The 16,902-nt window shown below is 44.3% G+C and overlaps 1 protein-coding gene and 1 long non-coding RNA gene across 3 annotated transcripts; one reads left to right on the forward strand and one right to left on the reverse strand.

Annotated features, from left to right (window-relative positions):
- Positions 1–1,210: 1,210 nt before the first annotated feature.
- On the reverse strand, positions 1,211–10,262 carry LOC143644954 (uncharacterized). Its single transcript, XR_013157000.1, has 4 exons — positions 8,522–10,262; positions 6,944–7,060; positions 6,267–6,505; positions 1,211–3,027 (listed from the first exon to the last, which is right to left on the reverse strand). It is a non-coding gene; the product is annotated as an uncharacterized LOC143644954 (long non-coding RNA).
- Positions 10,263–11,059: 797 nt separating this feature from the next.
- PTPMT1 (protein tyrosine phosphatase mitochondrial 1) lies at positions 11,060–16,580 on the forward strand. 2 transcript variants are annotated; one of them, XM_077114637.1, is made up of 4 exons: positions 11,060–11,241; positions 11,360–11,440; positions 14,913–15,104; positions 16,249–16,580. In XM_077114637.1, exons 1-4 carry the CDS (start codon positions 11,068–11,070, stop codon positions 16,402–16,404), a joined length of 603 nt encoding a protein of 200 aa, XP_076970752.1. In that variant the 5' UTR covers positions 11,060–11,067; the 3' UTR covers positions 16,405–16,580. The 2 variants fall into 2 exon arrangements, with proteins under 2 accessions (XP_076970752.1, XP_076970753.1); XM_077114638.1 differs by lacking the exon at positions 14,913–15,104 and having other exon boundaries at positions 11,060–11,440.
- Positions 16,581–16,902: the final 322 nt, after the last annotated feature.

The following is a 16,902-nucleotide window of genomic DNA, read 5'->3' on the forward strand; positions in this document are numbered from 1 at the left end:
AGTGGAGCCAGATGGCTCCGGGACCCTCCCTTACCTGGAAAGGCGCAACTCCTCGAAGTGCCCACCGGGTGAGAACTGCTGCTTTCCTGCTGAACTCCTCCCATAACCAGCCCCCGTTCTGCTCGCACTGTCAGCCCCTGTCCAAGAACACCCACCTTCCTGCAAATCTTTGACTTCCTTGCAGGTTGACTGGAAGATGCACCAAACCATAGGTTTTGTCATTGGTAAGTTGTTTACTAAATATTCATTGCTTTGATATATAAAGTGAAGATATGAGACACTGACCATTAAATGTCGATTAAGAAGCAAAAAAATGACACTTTGAAGTGAGGCTCAGAATATAAAATATCTGCAACACCCCTTAGGCGGCTGGGGAAGATTGTACAAACATTCCAGTCCATCACCTGAGGGATTCTGATATCCTCACAGGAGTGGGGACTAAATTCCTCGATCCTGGGGTTTGCCCTTGTGAAACTTATTCCTGCAAAGGAGAAGCTAGGCTTACTTACAATGATGCCTGAGTCACCCCCAGAGAACCTCTTTTGTTACTCAGATGTGGCCTTTCTCTCGAAGCCAACTCAACAGGTAAACCCACTGCCCTTCCCTTTACATGGGACATGACTCCCAGGAGTGTAAATCTCCCTGGCAACATAGGAGAGAACTCCTGAGATGAGCCTGGGCCCAGCACTGTAGGAGTGAGAAAGCCTACTTGACCAAAAGAGGGAAGCGAAATTAAAAAATAAAGTTTCATTGACTGAGAGATTTCAAATAGAGTCGAGAAGTCATTCTAGAAGTTATTCTTATGCATTACATAGATATCCCTTTTCAGTTTTCAGTGTATTAGAATAGCTAGAAGGAAATACCTTAAATTGTTGAGCTGTGTTCCAGTAGCTTTGATTCTTGAAGACAACTGTATAACCATATAGCTTTTACAGTGTGACCATATGATTGTGAAAACCTTATGGCTGACACTCACTTTATCCAGTGTATGGACAGATGAATTAAAAAATAAGGACAAAAAATAAATAATGGGTATCAGGGGGAACAAAAGAACAGATTATTTAATAAAGTATGTAGGCTATCCATTTGGAAAGAAAATAAAGTTAGATTTTTACCTTGCTCTGTTGCAAAAATAAATTCTGTATGAATTAAAGATTTAAATATAAAAATAACCACTAAAATGCTAGCATAAAATATAGGAGAAGGGTTTATAATTTTGTGATAGAAAAGGCACAAACAGGACGTGAAACCTAAAGGCTATAAAGGGAGAATGAAATATTTGTCTATATAAACCATAAAACCATCTTCAGAAAAGATGCTGTGAATTTAAAGACAAATAGTATATTGCTTAATAAATATATTTGCAATTTATTGTTAATAAAGAACTCTTCAATTCAGTTAAAGAAATGAACATGCTATTAGAAAAATAGGCCAAGAGTGTGACTAAGCAATTCAAAAGTGAAGGAACAGGTACAACCAATAAATGTAGGAAATGTTAACCTCACGACTAATCAAATAAACTAAAAAAAAATAAAATGCCATTTGCCATGGTAGAATTTATGGGAATGAAAGGCACAATAGAAAAGGTGAAAAACACAATGGGGAATTATAACAGCAGATTTGAAGAGGCAGAAGAAAGGATTAGTGAACTAGAAGATAGGATATTTGAAATTTTACACACAAAAGAACAGATCGGGAAAAGAATGGAAAAATAGGAGCAGGGTCTCAGGGAATTAAACGACAATGCGAAGCACATGAATTTACATGTTATGGGTGTCCCAGAAGGAGAAGAGTATGGAAAAGGGGCAAAAAAAATAATGGAGAAAATAATCATTGAAAATTTCCCATCTCTTTAAAAGATGTTAAATTAGACAACCAAGAAGTGCGGTGTACCCCAAACAGAATAGATCTGAATTGACATACTCCAAGACATTTACTAATCAGATTGTCAAGTGTCAAAGACAAGAAGAGAATTCTGAAAGCAGGAAGAGAAAAGCAGTGGGACATGACTCCCAGGGGGTGTGAATTTCCCTGGCAACGTGGGACATGACTCCAGGGGATGATACGGGACCCATCATCATGAGCCTGACAAAAATTTCTTCACCAAAAGAGGGGAGGAGGGGATGTGGGATGTTTTGGTTGTTTTTTTTTACTTTTACTTTTATTTTTCTTATTTTTATTGTTTATGGAGTAATGAACATGTTCTAAATTCAACTGTGGTTAACACATTCATATAGTGAACCACTGATTGCCTACTTTGGATGATTATATGGTATGTGAATATATCTCAATAAAATTGCACTTAAAAAATAAAAATAAAGTGCCATTTGTCACTAATCAGATTGGCTATGATTAAAGATTGATAAGTCCCAGATTTGGTGAGGGTGTGGGGAGACAGGTTCTGTTATACTTGATTGGTAGTCATGAACAAGTTTTCTAGAGGACTCTGTGTATTCTTTTTGTGCCACCTATTTGTTTATAAACTGTAAAAAAAGTTAAGAAATATTTTACTTCTAAGAATTCATCCTAAGGACATCAGAATATAGTACAAGGATATAAGGATGTACACTCATTCAACAAATGTTGATTTTTATATTTTGTGTACACAATTATGAACACAACAGAAAGTTACAATGTCTAGCCTCAAGAGGTTAGTCTTTGAAGAGAGTAAAAACTAATTAAACCATTACAAATGCATCAGTTACAATAACTATATGAACTGCCTAAACTCCCCTACACAGGTGGCACAATGAGAATTAAAGTGAAATCTCCTCCAAGGTTTTGAGAGTGATGACGGCAAATGGAAATGAGGGCGACGCAGGTCCCACCAGGGCCTACCAGACTGGGCCCATCCAGGCGATAGCTGGGAGAGGGTGTGCTCGAGCCCCCGCCAATGTTCAGCCCCCTGACAGCTAGGCCGTCCCTGCGGGGCTGGCCACCTCGTGGGAGCCTTCGAGCTGCTGCCCCAGCGGGCCCTGAGTGTCCCTGGTCCACGGCCTCCAACAAGGTCCGAGCAGGGGCTGTTGCCTAAAGGGAGAAAATGGGCTGTTACTCATGACAGTACATCTTTCACTTGGCTGCTGTGAATTTCATCTTAAATTTTAAAACAAGCATTCTTGTTAAAAAACAACCAAATTAAACAATACTCATTTACATTTTGCTAAGGACATGAAGGTGCCCTATGACCCACCACCGGCCTGTCCCACCTCTCTGTGACCTCTGCCCATGTGCTCGTGCCCCTTTCTTCCCCTCCTTCCGCCTGGCTCTACCCTAAGGCCCTCCTCTTTCAGCAGTGAGCCCCCGCTTTGCTGTGGTCCTTCCCTCTGCCCGGACCCCCCAACACCACACCCCGAGACAACCGCTGTCCTACCTGCACCCCTTTGAGGCTTTGTTTCCTGTCACCTTCTCTCCGAGGCCCACACGGCCACACGGTGCAAAGTTCCCCCAAACACCGGGTGCTCCACCCGCTGCTGCCCCACCGTGCTCTCCACTGCTCAGGATAGCACACAATTTACACACCTGTGATCTTAATGTGTATTGTTGCTCACACATACACACACGCACTAGAATGCAAGCACCAATAGGGCAGGGAGTTTTTTTTTTTTTTTATGAAAATCTTCAAAACTAAAGTAGGTAGAAGGTAAAATGAATCCCCATAGACAATCACCCAGATTCAACAACTATTAATGTTTTACCATATTTGTTAAATTTGTCTTTTTTCCTGGTAAAGTACTTTGATGCAAATCTCACAAATAGCATCTCACATCTCCATACTGTCGAAAGCTTAGGTAAAAGTGTGGACCCCTTCTTACAGAGCACCGTCATGACCACATTACACGAATTAACAACAATCCTTTGGTGTTGTCTAGTTTCAGCCCACAATGAATCGTCTCCAATTACATCAAAAAATAACTTCTGCCCCACCCCATCAGCTTTGAACAACCAGAGAGAACTGGCAGAAACATCGTCTGCAAAGGACAAGAAAGCAATGAAAGGACTGCATAACAGAAACAGTGCTAAATCAAGAAAAAAGGGCCACAGAATATAAGCCAGTCTGGTTGGGACTAAGATAAATCAGAATGTAGAGTAAAGGGTGATATCGTTTCTATTTTAGAACTTTACCTACTGTATGAGACCAAAGGAAAAGAGTTTTAGTTCGTCTAAAACCTAAGTTCTCTGTAGCACACAATCTAACTTAACTTGTCTGGCCAGTTCAGTTAAACAATATAAAGACAATGGGGCCCAGAATTTGCAACAAGGTCTGGCAGTCCTGTATACAATTAATATAATACCCAGATACATTCCAGAGTATGTTGGGCAGATAATTAAAAAGTATTGGCAAAGTGGGTGCACATGCAGTTTAGTGGTAGAATTCTCACTGGCCATGCGGGAGACCCAGACACAATTCCCAGCCCGGGCACTGTGCTGGTTTGAATCTGTGGTGGACCCCAGGAAAACCATGTCCTTTAGTGCTCATTCGTATTGCTGGGTGGGAGCTTTGCGATTGTTTCCATGGAGATGTGATCCACCCTATCGTGTGTGGTAACTTCTGATTAGATGGTTTCCATGGAGATGCATCTCCACCCATTCAAGGTGGGCTCCCTTTAAGAGGAAAGCATTGTGGAAAAAGCTCCAGTACTGCGAGAGCCCACCTAGCCAGAGACCTTTGGAAAAGGAGGGAAATGCCCCCGGGGAAGCCTTATGAAATGAGGAAAGAAAGCTAGCAGGCATCACCACGTGACCTCCCAGCTGAGAGAGAGAAGCCCTGAACATGACACCCCAAGGTATCTTTCCAGGATGCCTTAATTTTGACGCTTCATGGCCTTAGGACCGTAAACTTGCAACTTCATCAATTTTCCTTTTTAAATGATGTTCCAATTCTGATATATGGCATTCCAGCAGCTTACAAACTAAAACACTCTCCAAAACAAACAAAAACCAAACATACAATAAATGGTGCTGCAATAACAGGATACTCACATGGAAAAGAATGAAATGTGACCCCGTCATACAGCATACAACAACAAAAAAGTATTGGCAAATTCCCTTGAGGGACTAGAGAAAAATATGGAACTATTAAACTTTCCCACTGGGAAACCCCTGATACTGGGTCAAACATTAGGGACTTCCAAGTTAATAGTCCAAGACCTTGATCTTGAGTCTTGCTCTTATGAAACTTTATTTCTCTAATGTGGAAGCTAAGCCTACCTAAAACTATGCCTAAGAGCTACTTCCAGAAAACCTCTTTTGATGCTCAGATGAGGCCACACTCTCTCTAAGCCCAACCCTGCAACTGAAATCATTGCCCTCTCCCTCACGTGGGACATGACATCCAGGGGTGAAAGTCTCCCTGGCGGCATGGGAGATGACTCCCAGGGTTGAGGCTGGATCTGGCACCATGAGATAAACAATGTCTTTCAGACAAAAAGGGGACAAAGAAACGAAATATAAATAAGATATCGGTGGCTAAGAGATTTCAAATAGAGTCCACAGGCTATTCTGGAGGCTTCTCTCATGCAAATTTCTGCTAGATAGTGCTAATTGCTATGGTCTGCCAAGCCCCACCCGACAACATTCTGTAAACCCTAAAGAATTCCCAGAGGCCTGAGTCTCTAAAGTTTTCACTCACTAAGTTTATTTTTCAAAAACCACCAGATGGTTTCTAGGCCAGATAAGCCCTGAAACCCAGAGTTACCAGTCTCTCCAACAGCATCAGCAGCTGCATCCCCCAATCCACAGTGTCCATACCCTTTTCAATACGGAGAAGCTAGAATGGTCATTGCCCAAACATCCCTAAAGAGTGGGAGAAGGATCAAAGGAGAGGGAGGAGCTGTACTAGAGAATATATGACTTAACAAATGAGTATGACTGCTGAATCATTATATTGATATTTCTTTAAAGTCTCCAGTGTCTTAGAGCAGCTAGAATGAAAAACCTGAAATTGTGGAACTGTAACCCGTACCATACATTGAAATCTGTTCTATATTTACCTGTTAAGATGTTGAAATTTATGGGTTTTTTTCTGGTACATATGTTATATTTCACAATACAGTATGTTAAAAAGAAAAGAGAAAAAGGAAAAGGTCAGGTACAAGCAGTACAGTTAACTGGGGTGTGGCCGTCCCCTCCCCTCTCCTGCGTGGCAGGGCCTCGCCCACCCTCCTAGAGCAGAACTCTGACCCGGGCCTAGGGGAGCCCGGGGCCCTCTGCACGTGCTGGGGGGAGGCACGACTGGCCCCCCGTCTGGGGTGGCCCAAGGGACTCACCATCCCAAAACCAGGCTTCTGTGCAGGAGGTTGCTGGTCTAGTGCTCTCTTGAAAACATCATGGGAGAGCAGTCGGGTCGTGCTGCCTGGGGAAGGAGTTGCCGGCTGGAGGACTCCCGATGCAGTGCCCAGGGCCTCAGAATCTCATTTTGCTCAAGACAAAAACAATTGCAGAAAGGATCAGGGCAGTGCCAGGCTCTGGCCTGGAGGTGTTGTCCAAACTCTCTGCGTGGATAAGCCTGGAAGGAGCACACTCACACAGGTGATCTGCAAGCAATGCAAAGGTGTTCTCTTCCTTCCTCCTTCCTCCTCCTTCCTCCTCCTCCTCCTCCTCCTCCTCCTCCAATGTAATGTACAATGCATATACCCATCCAAGATACTCAACAAACTCCAAACAGGATAAAGCCCAGTAGACCCATGCCTCAGTATTAATCAAACTGTCATATACCCAAGGAAAGGAGAGAATTCTGAAAGCCACAAGAGAGAAATAGCTTGTCAGGTAAAAGGAAGCCTTTATAAGATTAAATGCTGATTTCTCACTGGAACCATGGGGGCAAGAAGACAATGGAGCCTTTTAAGAGCTGCCAACCAAGAATTCTATATCCGGGAAAACCGTCTTTCAAAAACGAGGGAGACTTTTTAGTTTAAGCTGTATTGGGGAGGCTGGAGGCAAGTACCTGAAACTGCAGACTGTGCTCCAGTAGTCATGTTTCTTGAAGATGATTGCATAATGATACAGCTTTTGCACTGTGACTGTGCGGTTGTGAAAACCCTGTGTCTGATGCTCCTCTTATCTACGATATTGACAGATGAGTAAAAAATATGGATTAAAAATAAATAAATAACAGGGGAACAAATGTTAAAACAAATTGAGTAGATTAAAATACTAGTGATAAATGAAAGGGAATGTTAAGGGGTATAGAAAAAAATGGGGGAACAAAGGTTAAAATCTATTAGTAGATGGAAATACTAGTGGTCAATGAGAGGGAGGGGTAAGGGGTGTGGTATGTGTGAGTTTTTTCTTTTTATATCTTTTTCTGGAGTGATGCAAATGTTCTATAAAATGATCATGGTGATGAATATACAACTATGTGATGAGATTGTGAGTCACTGATTGTACACCATACATGGAATGTTTGTATGTTAAGGTTGCTCATGTTTGTATGTCGTTTTGATTTGATAATACAAAATAAATTAAATTTTTAAAAATGTGAAAAGTAAATGAGGGAGAGATTAAGATATTTCCAGAATCCAAGGGTGTTTGATACCACTTGACCAGCCCTACAAGAGACGTTAAGGAGGGCACTGCGGGCTGGAAGGAAAGGACGCTAGATGGAAGCTGCGTGATGAAGTCTAGGTCTCCGGCAAGCGTGACAGCATGGGTAGAGATGAAGGCCACTGCTGTTGTGTGCTTGGTTTGTAACTCCATTTGCTTTCCCTATTGGTTCTAAAAGGCAAATGCATAAAACGTATTGGCAAAATCAGTAGCTTGGAAATCATAATGTATACACGGGATTTAGGACAAGCCCGACATAAAGGTGGCGGTGGAGGGTCTAGGAACATGGTTTGTGTAAACTATCGAAACTATCAAAGCAAATGAGATTGTTATAGATCTAGGTGTTACATTTAAGCCCCGTGGAAACCACAAAGAAAACAGAGACTAGCCAGCTTGGTTGCTAGCAGCAGAGGGCAAGGGGGATGGCAGCTGGTGCACATAATGAGTCCAGGTTTCTTTCTAGGGAGATGGGAAGGCTTAGTGGGGGAGGTGGTGAGGGCACTGCAGTATGCGAATGGGATGAGTGCAACTGAAGAGCGTGTCGGAGGTGACTGTGATGGGAGAGCTTTTGTTGAGAGCATTTAAGATGACAAGGACAATTGAAAACAATTTCAACATGAAGTTAGAATGGTCATTTCCCAAATATCCCTAAAGATTGTAAAGATTGGGAGAAAGATCAAATGGGAGGGAGATCTGTGACAGAGAAGATAGGATTTAACAAAGGATTATGACTGTTGAATCATTAAATTGATATTTCTTGTTATTCTCTAATGTATTAGAACAGCTAGAAGGAGATATCTAAAATTGTAGAACTGTAATCCCTACTGTCCTGGTTTGCTAGCTATAAGAATATATATTGATATATCAGAAACAGAAAGGCTTTTTGAAAGGGAGGATTTATGAAGTTGCAAATTTACAGTTCTAAGCCCACCAAAATGTCCAAATTAAATGTCCAATCTAAGGCATCAGGGAAAGATACCTTGGTTGAAGAAGGCTGATGAAGTTCAGGGTTTCTCTCTCAACTGGAAAGGCACATGGTGAATTTGGCGACGTCTGCTAGCTTTCTCTCCAGGCTTCTTGTTTCATGAAGTTCTCCTGGGGCATTTTCCTTCTTCATCTCCAAAGATCTCTGGCTGTGTGGGCTCTCCTGGCTCTCTCCTCATTCTGAAGCCTTCTCCAAATGTTTCCTCCTTTAAAGGATTCCAGTAAACTAATCAACACCCACTTGGAATGGGTGGAGTCACATCTCCCTCTAATCAAAAAGTTAATATCCACAATTGAGTCAGCCACATCACCTTAGAGATAACCTAATAAACTTTCCAACCTACAGTATTGAATAAGAACTAAAAGAAACAGATGCTTCCACGAGATGGATCAGGATTAAAACATGGCTTTTTCTAGGGTACATAATCCTTTCAAACTGGCACAATTTTACCTCAACAAAGCTATTAAAGATTGTTAAGGAGTTTTATTAAGATATATTCACATACCATATAATCCATCCAAAGTGTACAATAAGTGGCTTTTACTATAATAAACACATAAAAGCTTTTTTAAAGCTTTATGTTCAAAATACTTTATAAGCATTTGGAAATATCTTAAATGTCTAATAGGAAAATGATCACTTTATTAAGTGGTAATTACATTCGTTATAAATAGTAGTTATAAAGACTGTAAAAATATGGAAAGTATAATACACATTCAGTAACAAAATCATGATACAAATATTTATGTATACACAATACAAATTATGTGATCATAATTTATGGTTACAATGACTTTTTTAAAATGGTCATACACATAATGTATGATTCTATTTATATGAAATATCCAGAACAGCAAATCCATACAGGCAGAAAGTAGATTAGTGGTTGCCAGGGGCTAGGGGGAGAGGGGAATCAGGAGTGATTGCTAATGGGTACAGGATTTCTTTTGTGGGTGATGAAATGGTCTAAAATGGATTGCGGTGATAGTTGTACAACTCTATGAGTATATTAATAACTACTGAATTGTCCATTTTAAAGTGTGAGTTGTATGGTATAGGAATGATCTCTCAATAAAGCTGTCAATCAAAACAAAGATGCTAATTTTAGAGGGAAGGGTATAAGGAACTTCCTGTACTATCTTTGCAACTTTCCTATGCATCTAAATTACTCCAAATTTGAAAGTTTATTCCATAATGAGATACCAGTTCACACCCACGAGGATGGCTGTGATCAAAACGACAGATAACTCGTGTTGGTGAGGATGTGGAGAACTCGGCGCATTCATGCGTCGCTAGTGGGAAAGTAAGACGGTGCAGCCACCCACTGTGGAAACTAATCTGGCAGTTCCTCAAAAGCTTAAACAGTTACCATGTGAGCCAGCAATTCCACTCCTAGGTGGAATTGTGAGAAAAGCACCATGCGTCCATCCGCTCTTAACACCATGACTTAGGATAGCTCATTATTTATAATAGCACCATTATTTATAATGCCTGAGTGAAAGTGACCCAGATGTGCATCAGCTAATGAACAGACGAACAAGATTTGCTCTAACAAACAACGGCGATGGAAAGAAGGAAAGCGTAGGTACACTGCGCTACAGCAGGGCGGAATGTGGGAGCCATTACGGTAAGTTGAAGACGCCATCACGGAGAATTACGGTAACGCGTACTTCCGCTTATTTGAAGCGCCGGGCGGGACCGCGGGTAGCGCAGGGGCCGCGGGCGGGGCTCGGGCAGCGCGGGACTGCGCCCCCCCACCTCCGGCTAGGAAAGAAAAGGTTCCTACAACTGATGGTGGCGGTGACTGTCCAGCTCCGAATATGTTAAAAACGCTTTAGACGGTGACGTGTGCAGTGTGAGAATCACACTCAATCATGGTGCACACGCCCGGCCCCGCAGGAGAGGGGCCTGGAGAAGCCGGGAAGGGCCCGCGCCGAGGGACGGCGCCTCAGCTGTCCGCGCCCGCCGCCGCCGCTGGGGTTGCGAGCCTGCCGGCGGAGCGCTCCGCGGCGCCACGCTCTTTGCGCCGCGGTGCTAACGCACGACGCGGAGGGAGGCGCGCGGCCCGGCCGGAGAACTCCGAGGCGGATGGGAGAGGCCCGAGGCCCCCCGCAGCCGAGGCCGCTCCGCGGCGCCAGGACACCCCCAGGGTCTCAGCCCTTCTCTCAGCCCGGGCTGCCCGGCCTTCCTTCGGGTCGCCCCCGGCCCCGGCCCCTCCTCCATCGCCCCACGCGCAGGGGTCGCACCCTCTCTGGATCGCGGCCGCTCCTGGGGGCGCGCCGGCCATGGGCGGGGGGCGCAGGCCTGGGGCCGCGAGTCCGTCCGCGGCGGCCCCGGCCGGCGGCCCCACCCCCGAGGCCCGCGGCTCCGCCTCCGGGGCCCCAGGGCCCGCCCCTGCGGCCCGCCGCCCTCCCGGGGACTCCTCGGCGCCCGCGGCTCGCGTGTCGGCGCCGCCGTCGCCCTCGGCGTCCTCCGGACTGTCGTCGCGGCCGCCCTCGGCCGCCCTGGGCGCGCGCTCGCGGCTGGCGCGGGCCGGCGGGATGGCGGCCGCCGCGCTGCTGGAGGCGGGCGTGGCGCGGCTGCTCTTCTACCCCACGCTGCTCTACACGCTGTTCCGCGGGAAGCTGCCGGGCCGCGGCCGCCGCGACTGGTACCACCGCATCGACGCCACCGTGCTGCTGGGCGCGCTGCCGCTGCGGAGCATGACGCGCCGGGTAGGCCGCGCCGGGCCGGGGAGCGGGGCGCGCCCGGGGGACCCCGCCGACCCCGAGCCCTGTCCCCGCGCCGCCCGCGTCCGGCCGCCGGGCCTGAGCCCCCCCTTTGCCTCGGCAGCTGGTGCAGGACGAGAACGTGCGCGGGGTGGTCACCATGAACGAGGAGTACGAGACGAGGTTCCTGTGCAACTCCTCCACGGTGAGGGCCGGCGCCGCGGGGAGCTGGCGGGGCCGGGAGGACGTGGTGGGCCCCGCGGCGGGGGTCGGGCTTCCCGGGCGGCGCGGGGCTGGGGGAGCTGGCGGGGCCCGCGGCGGGGTCGGGAGGGCCGCGGGCCAGCGTTGCTGCGGCCTAGGAGAGCTGGCCCGGGAGCTGCGGCCCTGGCGGCTCTGCCTCCAGGCGGAGGTCGCTCTAAGTAACTGAAGGGCATTGAAAAGCAGAGTTGAAAGGTCTGATTACTCATTGTGCATGAATGTAGTCTCAATTTCGATAACTAAAGCCAGTAATAAAACATAAAAGACGGGTTTCTCTGGCTTGCTCATTTCATTCATTCATCCATTTAACACCAAGTTTGGGTCGGATACTGTTAGACATTCAAGATGAAGGTCCTCAAACAATAAAAAGAAAAGTTCACTTCCCTGCCACATTTAGAGGAACTTTATCATAGAATCACCCATTGAAAAACCGCACTGTTCATTTGGTTCTGATCTGGGGAACTTTTATTCATAAATTAGAGGATTATGGCAGAACTCAAAGTCCTGTCATAACAAACTTCAGGCCTAAAACACAGTTTTCATTAAATGTGAATGCTGATTTTGTGACTCCTTTCATGTGGTTATTAGATATTGTTGTGCCTTTCCTGTGTTTAACACTTATTGGCACTAAAATTCTCGATACTGGCTTACTGTATTGAGAAGATGCTATGTCAGCCTATAGAGTTTGTGAAACCTTAAAAATATTTGTGGCTCATATTTAAAAGATATTGATCAGATATGGCATACAATCTTTTAAAATGTGTAGTTGTTCCTCAGATTTCTCAAAGGACCTCATCACAAGCCTCAGAACTTGTTAGCCAAGGTGGTAAAAGTTCACTAGCATGGTTAATCCTGTTGAGCAAGGGAAGTCCAAGCTTCGGGGCATCAGCAGAAAAAGCTTGGGCTGCAGGAGTGAGGCGTTCACTTTTGTAACTTGCCGCTGTATCATCCCACTAGCCTAGAGAAAAAAATCTCTAAGACTGTAGTTTCCCCATTTTAGTGTGTCTAAGTATTATCTGGCAGTCATGTTAAAATATAAATTCCTATGCGCGGGCCCTAGAAAATTTTTTTTTTGGTTAATATTTTTATTGATATATCTTCATGTACCATACAGTCCATCCAGAGTAGAAAATCATTTGCTCACGATATCATCACATAGTTTTGTTTTCATCATCAGGATCATTTTTAGAACATTTGTATTATTACAGAAAAAGAAATAAAAAGAAAAACCCCATACATCCCATACCCCTTATGCTTTCCTCTCATTGACCATTAGTATTGCAATCTACCTAAATTTTTTACCCCTTATTCCCCCCATTATTAATCTATCCTTATTTTTTTTACACATCTGTCCATACCATGGATAAAGGAAGCATCAGCCAGAAGGTTTTCACGATCACACAATCACATTATAAACGCTGTATAGTTATACAGTCGTCTTCAAGAATAAAGGCTACTGAACAATTTTGGTATTTCCTTCTAGCTAGTCTAATACTCTAAAACTGAAGAGGAGTATCCATGTAATGTATAAGAATAACTCCAGAATAACCTCTTGACTCTGTTTGAAATCTCAGCCACTGATGCTATTTTGTCTCATTTTTCTCTTCCCCCTTTTGGTCAAAAAGTCTTTTCTTAATGCTTTGATGCCAAGTCCTGACTCATCCTGGAAGTTCTTTCCCACGTTGCCAGGGAGATTTATATCAGGGAGTTGTGTCCCACATAGGAGGGAGGACAGTAAAGTTCACCTACTGAGTTGGCTTAGAGAGAGGCCACATCTGAGCAACAAAAGAGGTTCTCTGGGGATGACTCTTAGCCATAATTATACATAGGCTTAGCTTCTCCTTTGCAGGAGTAAGTTTTATGGGGTGGGCCCCAAGATGGATAATTTGGTTGTCCCCATTGCTTGCAAGAATATCAGGAATTCCCCAGATGGGGAGGTTGAATATTTCCTTCTTTCTCCCCAGTCCCTCAGGAGACTGTGCAAATACTTTTATATTCTCTGCCCAAATTTTTCTGGGATGTATCAGGGCATCACACCAACCTGAACAAACCAGTAAGATCTCACACCCTATTCAAGAGTCTGTGTAATTATGGTGTGTGAATAAACTGACCATACAAGTTAAATTAGATGGTGTGCTACCAAAAATATAACTTTTGCACCAAATAAACATCCCTTTCTTTGGTCTCACACAGAAGTTGAAGTTTTAAGATACAGACCACATCATGCTTTACCCAGTATTCTGATTTACCTTAGCAACCCCTGGAGATTCTGATGCAGGACTCTGGGATGGGGCCCAGGAATCTGAATGCTCAGCAAGCTGCCCGGTCATTTCTGGTATGGTCATTTACGCATGGGCCACATGCTGTAAAACTCGGCTTTTATTTTATTGTTAATTTCATAAGCAATTTAAATATTAGTCTTCATCATATGGTCATAATACATGGTGCTAGCTAAAGAGAGTAGCAATAAGAGTAGCTGGAGCACATCTGAAGTCTCAAATCAAAAATAAAGTTGCCCAGTTCACCAGAGACCTTACTTCTTATTCTTTTTGGGGTGGGGGTGCATGGTCCGGGAATCGAACCCAGGTCTCCTGCATGGAAGGCAGCGAGCATTCTACCACTGAACCACTCGTGCACCCGTCTCTTTTTTCTTTTTATGTGATAATATTACGCTTATAATTGAGTAGATTGAAATACTTGTGGTCAATGAGAGGGAGGGGTAAGGGGTATGGTATGGATGAATTTTTTCAAATTTTTTTCTTTGCTGGAGAGATGCAAATGTTCAAAAAATGATCATGGTGATATGTGATGATATTGTGAGCCATTGATTGTTACCAGGTCAAGAATGTTTGTTGTTTACGATAAAAATATTGAAAGAATACTACACTAATAAACATAGGTGCACTGTTTTAATTTTAAATTGCTAACTATTTTCTACCACCTTCTCCCTCAAAAACAGTGGTAAAAAAGAAAGGACTTATAGACAGATTTCTACTTAGAAAGCCCTTGCAAAAACAATATAAATTAAAAAAAATATATAGTACTGCAACCCTGCATTTGGGTCTCTGCACCTGTGTCAAGATTATACAAAAACACCGTTACACAACTTCTGCAGCAGAATTTTAGAGAGCTGATGTGCAGCTAAAGAGTCAAATTCCCAAAGGGGACTTTCAGAAGAACACTTTAAATCTTAGACATGTTTCTAACTCAGCAGCACAGCTGTCATTTAAGGAAAGACCAACTCTGCAGGTCAGCCATTTTAAAGAAATTTTTGTCGAAGTTTCTTTTTTAAAAATATTCTGATTGTAGTAAGCCCTGAAGTTTTTCTGTTGCTTTGATGTCTCTTGGGAGCCCATCTTCATACCGCCCACATCAGGCTTGCTTTTTTTTTTTTTTTTATGCTGGTTACCTGATTCCAGGAGTGGAGGAAAGTTGGAGTTGAGCAGCTGCGGCTCAGCACAATAGACATGACTGGAGTCCCGACCTTAGCGAACCTCCAGAAAGGAGTCCAGTTTGTTCTCAAGTACCGGTCGCTAGGCCAGTGTGTCTACGTGCACTGCAAGGCTGGGCGCTCCAGGAGTGCCACCATGGTGGCAGCGTATCTGATTCAGGTAGGAAGGGCTTCTCTGGGCTGGTATCATTTACAGCAGATTTCCGGAACTTCAGTAGCATGGGCTACTAGCCTCCTGGAAGGAGCCATGCCCCGGATTTCAGGCTGTTGGAAGTTGGTGTGTTTTCATGGAAAGCACTGGAGCTTCGAGGATAGGCTGACCTAGGGCTTTGCCACCTGCCAGCTGTGTGTCCTAAGATAAAAGTGACTTTCCCCCTGATGATCAGTTTAGGAAAACTATAAATGTTAGGAAGCTTAAATGAGAAAATAGAGGCAAAGCACTGGTCTCTAGCAGGCACTCTAAAAAAAAGAGTTGCAAAGGATGTTGTTCAACACCAGCAGGACAGACACTTGTTCCAGATAGCAGGTCAGGAAATGTAGTGCTGTCAATTATTGTACAGTACTCCGTTTTCTTCAAGTATTTCAGAGTAAAGTTCTGAGCATAAGTTTCTAGAAACAGGATCCAGAGTGAATTTTGCCTAATATGATTGGCAGGTGGGATGCGTTTACAAATCTTTAGGAGAGGCAAATACCCTTCACTACCACCCTCTGGCTGGACTTATTTTCATTATCTGCCTGGCCCCTGCAGAGCATGTTGTTTCACGTGAATAGGAAATAGACAATGACATGAAGATAACCAGCCTCATCATATACTCACCAATCCACAGTTGTACAGAGTCAGGCAGGTTATCTAGAGGGCACCCTTTGTGTTTTATTAGCCATGATGATAAGTCACATAAAAGTATCTACCCTATACTTTTTCCTGGAAGCTCTTGTAACCAAAAGCCCAACTCAGAAAGGACATCGAGGAGACCTGGGAAGGCTTGGACTTCGGGTCTGTTCTTGTTAGCTGTCCTGCTCCGGGGTCTGGCAGAGCAGGAACTGGGTGGAAAGACGGACCTGTTCACCAGCCTGTTCTGTTGCCCAGCAGAGTCAACTGAGGCGGCTAAAGTGCATCCCCATTTATAATAAATACAGGGAGCATGGGTTAACTCCCAAGAAAATGTTTTTTTAATGAAATTCTGGGAGCCTGTTAGTACCTGCTCAGAGGTCAGTCCATAGGTTAGACATCACATTAAGTGTATGATAGATTCTTGTACCGTAATACCTGCTTCTTTCTCTGATTTCCGAAACCTGTACTTCAGGTGAACAGCTGGAGCCCGGAGGAGGCCGTAAGAGCCATCACCAAGATCCGGTCCCACATCCACGTCAGACCTGGCCAGTTGGAAGTTCTCAAAGAGTTCTTCAGGATTACAGCAGGGCTAGCAAGTAATAAGCCACTTCACACATCAGAGACATGAAGAACGTGGATTAGAAAGAACTCAAGACAGTTCAGTTTACTACAGAGGAAACTGTAGTAACAGGACCAAAGGGGCTTCCGCCCAGACTTGACACACCAGAAATGTGCTAAGTAGTGGATAATTTGCTCCCTTTGTCTTGTTTTGTTTTCCTGAAATAACACTGTTGTATGGTGAGAGATTGAGTGTGGCCTCCATTCATGGGGTAGGGGAGATGGGATAGTAATGGGGGCATCTTATTTTCTTGAATAGGTAGAAGAAATAATTTTTCAACAAAAATCTGTTGTATACCTGGTGTTATTCTAATGTACCATAACTCAGACATTTAACACTAGGAAGACAGAAGAAAAATACTCAGCTCTGGCTCTTTGCTATTGTCAGAATCCCAGATTCACTGGTCTCTTGGGGCTTCCCTGACACTTCTGGAGCAAAGATCCTGTATGTAGAAAAGAAAGTATAGGATGAAACTAGCATTGCTGCTGATTTAGACACGTGGATTTG

The sequence above is a fragment of the Tamandua tetradactyla genome, chromosome 8, assembly GCF_023851605.1.
Source record: "Tamandua tetradactyla isolate mTamTet1 chromosome 8, mTamTet1.pri, whole genome shotgun sequence".
In the NCBI taxonomy this organism is placed as follows: Eukaryota; Metazoa; Chordata; class Mammalia; order Pilosa; family Myrmecophagidae; genus Tamandua; species Tamandua tetradactyla.